Source organism: Centruroides vittatus, unplaced genomic scaffold (assembly GCF_030686945.1).
Source record: "Centruroides vittatus isolate TY-2023 unplaced genomic scaffold, ASM3068694v2 scaffold_464, whole genome shotgun sequence".
NCBI lineage: Eukaryota > Metazoa > Arthropoda > Arachnida > Scorpiones > Buthidae > Centruroides > Centruroides vittatus.
This window is the reverse complement of record NW_027122710.1, coordinates 733,294-746,290: the sequence shown is the minus strand read 5'-3', so window position 1 is coordinate 746,290 and position 12,997 is coordinate 733,294. Positions and strand designations below refer to the sequence as shown.

General features: G+C 24.9%; 1 protein-coding gene across 2 annotated transcripts in view; it reads right to left on the bottom strand.

The window, feature by feature from the left end:
• Positions 1–12,997, bottom strand: part of LOC136989317 (neural cell adhesion molecule 2-like) — a 173,737-nt gene that overhangs the window by 32,082 nt on the left and 128,658 nt on the right. For both annotated transcript variants that reach the window (XM_067287438.1, XM_067287440.1), the window contains exons 5-9: positions 3,999–4,295; positions 3,358–3,648; positions 2,639–2,926; positions 2,222–2,524; positions 2,020–2,145 (exon numbers count right to left, since the gene is read on the bottom strand). In XM_067287438.1, coding sequence (XP_067143539.1) covers positions 2,020–2,145; positions 2,222–2,524; positions 2,639–2,926; positions 3,358–3,648; positions 3,999–4,295 — 1,305 coding nt within the window. The remainder of the gene's footprint in view (positions 1–2,019; positions 2,146–2,221; positions 2,525–2,638; positions 2,927–3,357; positions 3,649–3,998; positions 4,296–12,997) is intronic.

Here is a 12,997-nt window from a genome sequence, read left to right as displayed (position 1 = left end):
ACTTATTTCGTGACATAATTTCCATTGCACACAACAAAGTTTCCTCGTGTGATAACACCTGATGAACCTTAAAATATTATTTATTTTAAAAATAATAATTATTTATAATAGAATAAAAATAAATTTTTATATAATTTTATTAAAAATATATTATATATATTATCTTGTCGAATAAGGAGCACTCGTCTATGTAATTAATTAATTATTCATGTGTATATATATCATCAAAATGTTGCATGTGTTTAGTTAATTAATTTTGATAAATTATATACATTATATACTATATATATATTAACATTACATTATATATTGTATATGAAAATATATTACTTAGAAAGCTTTTAAAATGCTTAAATAATTTAATTTAATGAATAATTTTTCAAATTTTTTATATAGATTTTATGAAAAATTTTTCTGTTAAAAATTAGTTAATTATAATTAAATGTAATGTTTCAGTACTTCTTTAATTGCAATTAAATTATATTTTTCTGTGTTTTTTATTACATTTTTTAATGTAAATTTATTTTATTAAAATTTGTAATTTATATTAACACTACTTTATTTAATAGAATTAAACTTATAATTTAAATATTGTATATATAAAATTTGAATTTTTATTAAATTATTATTAAAATATACTTTTAGAAAAATATACATTAATAAATGAAAATAAGTAATAATTTTAAAGGTATATTTTAAGGTTTTAATAATTATTCTTGTTAAATTTCTAAGTTAAAAATTGTATTTTCCTTAAATTTCTTGTTTTATTTTAAAAAATGTTCTTAAATTATTGGAAAAAACTGAACAAACACACTGTTTGTTTGCTCAATTTGAGATCAATAAGTTTGCAACAGATGCTAAATTGATTCCAACATGTCAATGGATCTCTCTACTTTATAATAGGATAAATATTGAACCAATGATTTAATTCTTTGTTGATTTACTTCTACTTTTTCTTACACACAAGTGCCTTAATGTATATACAATAATTTACAGTTAGAATAAACGTAAATTTACGAAATTCTTGGATATGTACTGTACTTATAATTAATTTCTAATTATATTCATTTTAATTCAGTTTATTTTTATTCAGAGGTAATTATATTTAATAGATTTATATATTTTTAAGAGATAAAAAATGTCTTTTTTAATTAAATATTTTAAATAAAATCATAATTTTTACGAGAGTTTTATAGAATTTTAAACTAAAAAAACTCTGTAAAAAGTTAAATTTTGTTAATTAATATTTATATAAAAATCCAATAGATTTTTAGAATTAACTTATATAAAAAACAATGTATTTTTCATTATTATTTTATAATTATTTTATTATTATTTATTAAATAAATTTTCAGAATCTTTCTTCTATATTTAAATATTATACATTTTACATGAAAAAAGTTTAGTTCGTCTGTTTGTCTGTCTGTTTAAACAGAAAATATTTTAAAACTCACATGAAATTGTGTTTTACACAATTAGAACTCATAAAATTTAAGGAAAATAATTAAAATATTAATAAAAATTTACATAAATTTTATATATGATGATTCAATATTTTATTTTATATTATAATTATATATACATTTATTCTTAAGGAGTTCAAGAACTGCATAAATAGTTTGAGAGCTTCTTAGTAAAAGTTTTCTATGAGAATATGAAAGACGAAAGAACAGGTTAAGCATCAAAAAAAGCTCAAGTAAGGAATATTTAGCGTCTGAATTGATGAAAGTTTAAACTCGAATATTTTACTTAAACAGAAAAAGATTTATAAAAATTATATTTTGAGTTTCTATGAAACGTAGAAGAATAAATTCCTTAAAAATTCGGAATTAAATTGCTTTTTTAATAAATCTTTTACTTGTTGAAATCTTAAAAATTCTTAAAAATTAGGCTTTTAAATGCCTAAATTTTTATATTAAAACAATGGAATTTATTTAATTAATACATAAAATATTCTCATTAAAGTTAGAAAATATAAAGGAATTAGTTATATATGTTTGTTATAAATTGATAAATTACCTTCGCATTCTTTAGCTGCTTTGGCCTTCATTACAAGTACAATGATGACAGCAATTAAAACTAGACCCACTATCACAGAAACTAGAACAATCAACACTGGACTGAAGTTCACTTGCCAATCTTCATCTATCGAGCAGTAAATAGTTTAACTAATTTGTTAAATAATTAGAAGCATAACGTGTATAAATTGAAAGAAACCAACCCTTTTGCGTTAGACTTTCAGGAGGAGAAAGGGTACTAGTTTTCACTACAATACCCTGACTTCTACCTTTCATATTCACTGCATATACAATGACTACAAGGCTGGTGGATGAAGGCAGATGCCGTGCAACAAACACAGGAATATCAGACGTCATATTTCCTTCGATTCTCTGAACCGAACTATCGTATATTTCCATAACAAAGTGTTGAATCAATCCACCATCGTACCCTTCAACACATCGCACCACTAGAGATTCTTCCGTTTGGTTGCTGACTGTGCAGTTCTGTAGAGGATCAGGTGGTCCTATATACATAAAATAGAATATAAAGATATCAAATTGATATCATATTAGAATAAAAACAATATAAATTTATATTGAAAGTAATAAAATCTCAGTGCAACGCACCAGAGTAATACCTGCTGGAATAATGGTGAATATACATGGTTCTTTCTGTAATCCAACATTATTTTTACCCCAGCAGAGTAATGTTCCATAATCGTATTCTGTACGTGGTAAATATGTTGCTGTACTAAGGTTGTTATCACTGCTGAATGTTGAAATGTCCAAACTCTCAGCCGAATTGTTGAATTTCCAATAAAATGTTACTTTTAACGGATCTGCATCTATCTCGCATGTAACATTTACAGCCTCATGCCTAGCAACGCCATACAACCATTTCTGATCTGATTTGCATACCGGAGAGTCTATTTTGAAGAAATAGTGTCAATGAATGTCCAAATTGAGGTATACTACATACATTTTTACAATTATTTTATTTTATTTTTGACATTTTTGTGTGTGTGTTTCGATGTGAAATATCGATTGGAACGATACGATTTAAATTTGAAATATTTCTTTAAAATGTTTACATTTTTTTGAGGATGATATTCTGTTTCTTATATATATAAATAAATTTTTTACGAAAATTTGAGGTATAATTCAGTAGAAATTACTACTTATTAATTGAAGAAAGATAAAGTACACGGAAGATATATTTTCCTAATTAATAATTTAGAATTTATTTATATTAATTCTTAAAATTAGAAATGAAAATTAACTTTATAAACTTTTTTTAATTTAAAGTAATCCGGAATTAAATTGAAAAAGCGCTACGTAAACTATAAATCACGCTCACATTGTACTCTTAGATAAAGTGAATTGCTTTCGCCTTTTCCTTCAATATTTGTTGCTGTACACGTATATCTTCCTCTTGTCGATCTTTGTACTTTTTGTAGAACTAAACTCTGATTGCTAACGATAATTCCAGCAGTTGTATTAGTGTGCAATTCGCGACCTTCGAACCTCCATCCTATATCAGTTACCCACGGATTAGCTTGAATATCACATTCCAAATACACATCATTTCCTTCTTGTATATGCGAATGACGTAATTTACTTCCCAACCTCAGCGTAAGTTGTGGAACAACTGAAATCAATAAAAAATTAAATAGAATAAAATATTTTGCTTGTTTAAGGAAAAAAAAACAGTATTATTAATTGAATTCTGATATAACTCCGCATCATGGTAACGATAACAAACACAAAGATAGTGGAAATAAGACTGTCAACACCTGTCTGATTTTTTCATTAATAGCCTATTCAGCAATTTTTTATATATAATATTTTCCACTGAATATTATAACTTTATACAGATTTTTTGATAGGATTTATTATGTAAGGACATATTAAAGACAGGGGTGTTTTCGCGATAACGGTTCCGCATGATCCAAAGAAAATTGCAAGTAAAAGGAAGATAAGAAAGAAAATATTTCTTACAGTTTATCTCCAGTTTCCAATCATCTTCTATCGCATTGCCTGGCAGTATCGGGTTTTCAGCCCGACAGGAGATATATTTTCCAGTATCCTCGATCGTTGGCACAAAAGTCAGTATGCTGCTCGTAATGTTTCCTTCATCCGAGATTTTTTCTCTAGTTCGTTTCATCTTTGTACTCCCTTTCAACCAAGTGATGACAGCAGGAGGACGAGAACCTCCAGCACGGCACATTAAATCCACAGTTTTCTGTGCTGACAACGGTAGATGTTTGCCTTCTATTTGTACCTCGAGTGGAGGCACTGAAAACGAATAACCAAACATTTTAATGCTTTTCATATTCTTCGTTCCAGATTTTCGATATGGACATTATATAAAATTTTGTATTTTTTTATTTTATTTTTAAGCATCGAATGGCTTCGATTTAAAAAAAAGAGAAAAAATACTAAACGTTAGAGGAGTCAAGAAGTCGGCGCAGCTGGCAAAAATCCATTATTTTCTATGGAGAGTTTTAACAGTTTCAAGTAGTGGGTTGAAAGAATGGTTCAAGCATTTGGTATGAAAGAGCATCTACACAGAATTGTTTTTTCTTGAACACATAGTACCTTTTAAGAATACTTACGAATTGATTTAAGAAAAGTTAAATTCAATTTTTTATACGTTTATATATATATAATTGAAAATAAAAATTATTTTTAATAATTTTTGATTTTAAGTTACATTATTAGGATATAAAAATGAAAGTTAACAAGAAAATATTAATAAAGAATAATTATATAAATATACTCTTATAAAAATTAATTAATATAAAAGGTACTTATTATTTTTAAAATATTTTCTTGTTAATTTTTTACATATTATAATTTAGTAAAAAATTATAAAAAATTCATTATTTTTCATATTTAATTTTTTAAAATAATTGTTAAATTTTTAAAAAAGTTTTTATAATAAACGTATTTAAATAAAATCATTAAATTCTAATAAAAAAAAACTTTTTTAAGATATAAAATAATATGTATTAATTAATTTTATAAAAAAATTTACAAACCACTTTATAAAAATAAACTTTATGTTATTAAATTTAAAAATATCAAAAGTTAAAATATATGTTTAAAAAATATTTTGACAAAGATACTGCAAGAACATTTTCATTACTTGATTAAAATTAAGAAGAAGGGGGAAAAGAGGGAGAGAGATTGAAATTGGAATCAAGTTTCTTGTAATTTGCATATAAAATATCAAGAGAAAATAATCAAATTTTCTTTCTGGAAAAGACTAAAATAACTATTTTTATAATTTCAACACGTTTTATGAATAATCATAAATATAAAGTTGTATATATTTTTTTAATTTTAAAATACAAATATCTTAAATTTAATGCTCGAAGCTATACTTGAAAAAGAATGAAACTTATAATTAAAAAAAATTCCATTATCACCAACAATAAATTTAAATTAATAAACAAATTTTAAATACATTTCTTTTGTTTTAAATCTATAATTTAATTATAGGCGGGTCCAAAACTTAGTTAACAGTGTTTTATTTCGCGTGTTTCAGGTATACACTTGTTAATTTAAACCATAAACTGAGGCTAAAATATTTTTTTTTCTTCTTTCTACAAAATCAATAGAAAAGTAAAATTACCCATGAAGGTGGCCAAAAAGGCAGTTAACCACTGTAAAAACTCAATCGCTGCCTTATTCAAATACTTCATTTTAAAAAATGCACTTAAGTATTTATGACAGCAATTTATTCATACGGACTTTTTGGCCACTCTGTATAATATATATACTTTAAAAAATTAACAAATTCTTCTCTTAACATAATAAAAAAGACATTTAAATATAATTTTGTATATATTTATTAAATTTAACGAAAATACACTATTTAAAAAAAATCCTAATAATAAGTCGAGTTTATAAACTTTAACCAGATGTCACATTGCGTGAAAAAAAGGAAAAAATGGCATTAGTCAGCAAAGCAGAAAATACAAAATTTATTTGGAAAGGAAACATCGCAGTGCAGGTGGTTCCGGTAAAGTGGAAGCTGACGGCTTCCTTGTCTATAATCAACAACTGATATATCGATTTTTACAGGTTTTCACGGTTTCCTGTGGTATCTATGGTCGACAATGTAGAAATCTAGAGTCTTGACTCTACGTAAACATACCTTTTGTACTTCACTCCATATAATTAAAGTAAGGAAGTAAAGTATGAAGTGTTGCAACTAATTTCAAATATTTTCCATATAAAACGTACATATTAGTCTAGAAGTGTAATATAAACTTCTGAGCCATCCTATGTACGTGTATCTTTAATATAAAAATATATTTAACATTAATTCTAGTTCTTTTTTCTTTATTTCCTTGCTTTAATTACACTTAGTGAGATATAAAAAATATGTTTACATATAATCAAAATTCTTTCGATTTATACCTAGATGCAGGTCTTTTCTGTGTATGTACATACATACTTATAAATTACTACTTAAAGATATTTATGTTTTTAATATTAATTTTTCTTACTAGTGCCATTGTATAGAATATGAAAATGATGCTTTCTCATCAGTGACGCGTTATGGCTTCTCAGGGCTCAGGCGATTTGAATTCGGGGGCTCCATGTATGGTGTTGACATCAGAAATTTCTGAGGGTTTTTGGAAAAATATTTTCATATAAAAGATTAGTGGAGCCTCCAAGCAATTGCCATTTTTGCCCTTAAGATAATAAGCCAGTCTCTAATACAGTTTGGAGAATATTCTACAGAAGATTTTCCAAATTATATGTTAAGAGGGCAACAGTTTGCATGTTTTCGAATGAAATACTGTACTTTCTAAATAATTATGACTAATTTATATATACTTATAAACATTTAATAAATTCATTAGTTTGTTATTTTCATTTCTTATTGACGCATCAGTGAAACAATAATGAATTTTTCATTTTTAAGATATAAAGATTATAATTAATTAATTCTTACTTTTACAATGTTTATTTTATTTAAAACATTAAATAAATAAGTTATTTTCATCCTTGAAAAATATTTTAAAATTATGTTTATTCTTTAAATTAATTAAAAATAAATTAACATTTTTCTTAAATAAGTAAATATTAAAAAAAATTAAATTCAGAAGTTTGGAGATTGATTTGAATATATTTTATATGCCACATTATTATAATTTCGTAGAAATTTGTGATTTGAACACGAATTAATAATTAAATTTTAATGAAATACTAATTAAGAATATTCTATCCGGTACAAGCTTTAAAATAAATATTTACACTGACCAGATTACGCTACTTAGTTGAATTTCACTTTACAAATATTTAACCAATCCACAAAATTAATAACAATTCCTTATTAATGAATTATATGAAAACTATGTTATTTATAATTATTTTCGGTAAATAATATTTTGCAGATATCACCAGAGCCTTTTTATAGTAGAGAGATCACCGCATCACTTGCCTTTTATGAGGCCTTCAATATATCAAGGGGCCTGAAGAGATTCCAGAGAGACTACAAACTTATTTTATAAAGCAGCAAAACGAAAATACATCGAAATAAATAATTTTTAACATATATTTGTAACATATTTTTTGAGTCCCTATAGATACGAAACTTAGGCTAAATGGCTCTTGCGTAGAACCCACCAGTAGCCAAATAGATAATATCACTAAACACTAATTTAGGGGTTCGCACCCCATCAACGAACTGGACACGTGGAAGTTTTGGGTTTCGTAAGTAAAAATTCGTATTTATTTTATTTTATTACGTAACATGAAGAATTGGCTAAATTTTCAAATCTTTAAGGTATATTTTGATTAAAATCTCGATTTTAAGTGAGTAAACATTACTTATTGAAAATCAATTCTTAAATATTAAATGATTGACATATGCTAATAATTAACTAAGCCAATTATTGCTGGATTAACTAGGTTACATAAATATTTTTAGATGATTAATTTAATATTTTGAGTAATTTTTGGATAGAAAGTAATTTTAAAAATTGGTATAACTTGTTATTGATAGATTGGCTTGTTGCCATTTATTAATTATTTACTAATTTTTAAATAATTAATTTAAGTTTTAAATTAAATTAAAAATGATACTATTTGAAATCTGAACACATGGCACCACGTGATTCTTAATCAATTACTTCATTGAAATGCTCTTGGGTGGTTTTAAATGGCAATCTCAACAATGAGTAAAGTTGCAATAAGGAATTCGTGATCTTAATTCTTGATGATTTTTCACAACTCCTCATCCCTACTTATTACAAAGTTCCCTATTCTTTACCCATTACAAGCTTCCTCCATTCTTTATCTATTTTTCATGGTTAGTTAAGAGCTATTCCCTATTCTTCGCCCATTATAGATCCAACTCACTTTTAATGGATCCCATATGATTCTTAATGATGTCAACCTTGCACCATAATGAGTAAAATTAGTGCCTATTATATGACCATAATAGTCTTCAAAATCCACCATGGGCTTTTATTAAACACTGAGGATTATTGTATCGTGAAAAATCAAATTCCATTTACTAAATCCTCATTACAATTAAATAATTGATTCTGTATATAATAAAGATTATATGACTACAACAAATAAATAAATTCTTTATTTGCAATTAAATTTTTAGTTCAGTATAGAAATTTATAATTTGAATAAATATAAATATGAAAATTTCAAATAATGTACATTTTACTTAATTATTATGAAACGAAACATTAAGTCTGACACGAGATATTCTGATAAATTGTTTCTCTGTTACACCACGAAACGATTTATAAAGTGTGACAAAACTTTGCCAAAGTACAATGTAATTGTAGACTTTTCCTTTTACAGTTGTAACATGAAGTGAAAATTTGAAGTTCTTATCACGGACAAAATCTGAGAAAAGGTTTGTAGACAAACAACCGACATACGAACGAACTAATATTAGACAAAACGAGAAAAGAAAATGTGTTTTTCTCTGCAAAAAGGTCTCATTTTTCAAAGTTTTTCTAAATTTATTTATTAAATTTTAAGAGATGTAATTTAAGAATTTTTTTACATTAATTGACCTTAAAATATTCCTTCAATGGCATTGATTTTAATTTTAAATATTTATTTCAAATACATTTTTATTGCATAAAATTGATTCTCCAAATTAAAAAGGCTGAAAAATCTTGTAATTCGTTTAGGAATTGTGCCATATTTTTAATTTACTTTTTGTATTAAAAATTTAAATATTATCTGAATCTTTTATATAATTTACTTATACTTTTATGCATATAAAACTTTTTAAAAAATTTAAAATGAAACGATAGATTGGTTGCATCATAAGCATCGTCTCTACTTTTAAAATTCATATATCTTGATTTATATATTGATAATAAAAAAGAAAATTGTTATAGCTTTGTTCTGCTTGTTTTATTACATATATTTATATATAAATCATAAAATAATATTAAAATATATTTATATAATTTCTGTTATATTTTACAAAATTACGAGCGAATGATAAAATTTTTATTGGATATCTTCCTACAAGACCATTACATCAGTTACTAGTAACTCAACGATTAATAATATTTACTACCTTTATAAACTCGAAAAGGTAATAATAATTTTTAAGTTCATAAACCAAACACATTGCTTAATAAATAGAAAATTTTATAAACCATAAAATAGTTTTAATTATTTATTTACTTAAATAAATTCTAATGATTTCTAGTAAATGATACTACCAAAGAAAACAAAATGTTTATTGTATACAAAATAAAAATTTTTAAATAAGTAATTTAATACATAAAAAATTATATTACATTGATTTTTGTTTTAAAATATTTTATTTTAAAAGTTATAATATATTTTATATTAAAATTACATTTTTTAATTTATTAAAAATTTATATAACAAGCAATTATTAATTGTGACATCGTCATAATGCCAGGCTGCAATTTTTATATGCTCTCAATTTTAGTAAGGTCTTGCCCTGTACAACATACTTCTCCTGTTAATAATAGAGTCACGCAAGTCATCTATATAACTCCGTTTAACAAAAATATTTGAATTACAATAATCTGATTTCCACTCAAAACTGGAAATTTGTGTAAAGTTAATCGAGACCGTGTGGCCCTGTTCTTTCGAAATTAAGACTTAAGTATCATCTATCTAACTCTGTTTTCGAGATTAAAACAGGACAGACAGACGGACGGCATCCGTATACATTTACAAGTATTAAATTGCAGCCCAATTATATAGTCGAACCTCCAAAACGGCCACCTCTAAACAATGGCTATTTTATGTTCCCATTTAGCGTTTTGATTTTATTTTTAAAACATTTTTTTATATTAATTTAAATTATAAATTAATATTATAAATAAATTACTTAAATTATAAGTAAATATACATTTTATAGGAAAAAAACTGTGTTAGAGATGAAATTATTCAATTTAATTCTTACAAAAGGTCACAGGTTATAATATATTTAGTAAAATATTTTGAATGTGTATGAATTTAATTTGGAAAAATTGAAAACTTCATGAAAGTTTAAATTTCTTGTTTTAAAAATCTAAATTAATTACATCAAATTTGAAAATATTGTTTATATCAATGAAGACAGCTTTCACAACAGGTAAAAATCTACGTTTATTGAAATTTTATTGAAAAATTTTTTATAAGATTATTACTTTTTTATTTTGACGCGTAATAATTTTAGACAATAAATGATGATAAAATGTTATAAAATTTTGTTTGAAATATTTTATAAAATTAGAAACAAACAGAATTTTATAACATGGTAATACTTTAGTATTTTTTAATACAGACACCTGACGTATTTCTGTATCAAAAAAAGAAGCAAAAAGTTAATTATACCTAAACTAAAGAATGAATGCCATTCAAGGATCCAATATATAAACAGTAACCAAGGATAACCTATGCAAAAACTACGATACAAGTTTAGAAATTATAAGTGATCTTAGATTAGAAATGAACCCACGTCTTCATCAGGAGTGGGTTCAGTTCTAACCTTATTAATCAGTCACTTATATCTTTTCAATCATTAATGTATCAACAACAAGTTCATTTTTTATGTAAACAATTTTCTATTTTTCTTTCACGAAAAATTTATAAAAGTATGTTTATATAATATTGTTTATACTTCAGAAACTTAGTTTATTAATACCTCACCCACTCAATTAATTTATTAAAAAAATAATTAATTATGTTCGTCTTTATGGAATTTTATTATTTAAAAGTTAACAAAATAATAAAAATAAATGTCATTTTATATTACTTTCAATCGATATTTCTATTTTAAGACCAATTTTAAAATTTAATATTATTTAAATCACTAATAATTTCCAGTTATGACGTTCTAAATGTTTATATAATAAATATATAAAAATCAATAAGAAAATGAAAAAAATTATCGATAAAACAATTTATTATTTTAAATGTCATAAAGATTTAAAATAAGGAAAAAAGAAATAATTCCTTAATCTTAACATCGACTAAACAAGGAAAATGTGGAATTTATTTGAAATTTTTTCCAGAGAACTTTTGCGTAATTTTTCAAAGAAATTGGCATCTTAAAACGTTCTGTTTCTTTTTCTTTCTTCGCGCCATATCTTCTTCCACGTCATCTACGCCTTCTGCCAGATTCAAAGTAACGTCTCCATTCAACGCTAGAAACATGCTTGACTTGCTTCAAGTAAGAAAGAAATATTCCAAGAAAGCATTCTATAGCAAAAATCCTGACTTAAGTTTTATTCTAGTTGGTTAAAGCTTATTTTAAGGCATCATCTACTAAACTTGACAATATACTGTGTGAAAAATATACTTTTTGGTATGTAATAAAATATATTACATAAATCCTTCAAAATCTCTAACTAAATGTAAAATAATTATTAAAATAATTCGAGATTTTAAATTTCAAATTACACTTGAAAATATTTTACAATGAGATCCTTTGTTTATCTTCTTTAAAGCTTACTTTTCATGTGAAAATCCTTTATAACGTCTTATCAGTGAAACTGGTTCTACAAGAGATCTTACCACCGAGTTTTCTATATACAATACACCTTATCTCATGTTCTGTACATTCCGTTGCACTAAAGAATTTCTCAAAGAGTATATTTTAAGATGTAAAACAAACTTTAACAGAGATAAATTTCACGTTGCAACAAAGTAATGCTTCAAGAAAACATCGCAAACATATTTTATTTTTTAATAAATTTCTCGTCAAACATTCACTTTACTTTAATCTATTTCTTTTTTATATTAATTCGAATCTTTGGGAGGGTTAAATTACTATGACGCGGGAAGCTCAAATAAGCATACAAGTATGAATAATTCTTCAAATCAGCGTAAAAAATTGAAAATAGTAAGAAAGAATGAATCATTTTATAATATTTTCATTAATTTCTACTTTTAAAAGTTGAAATTAATATTTAAAAAAATACTTCTTGCAATATTTACATTAAGAATTTTTGGTCTGTTGTCTGTCCTTCCTTAAACTATAGAATGGTGTTATATTGATGACCGGCATGACACTGATATTATCAGGAAAAGTATGATTTACAGGGGGCAAGACACTAGTAATTTGAGATCGAGAGCGTATATTTTAAATTAAGTAAATAAAAAATATGATTAAAAATTGCAGCCCGATATTGTGACAATGTCACAATAATTTTTGCTCGTTATATATGGATTCATTTTTAGAAATAATGGAAAGCAAGATGCAAGTAAAAGTAGAGAAAAGTTTTATTCCTGATATCTGTATAAAAAGAAAGTGTGTAAGACAAATGAGCCAAAGAATCCTGCGGAAGGGGTTAGGTTGTCTCAGTGAGTGGTGGTATAGATCAATGTTCACTCAGATACGGTATGATGACAGTAAAGGTCAGTGCACCCTATAAAGTGTTCCACAGAAAGCGATCTCGGTAACAATTACTGTCTAATTTACTAGTAGTTTGATGAAAAAAATAGAAAAGTGACTTAATATAGGTCAAATATTA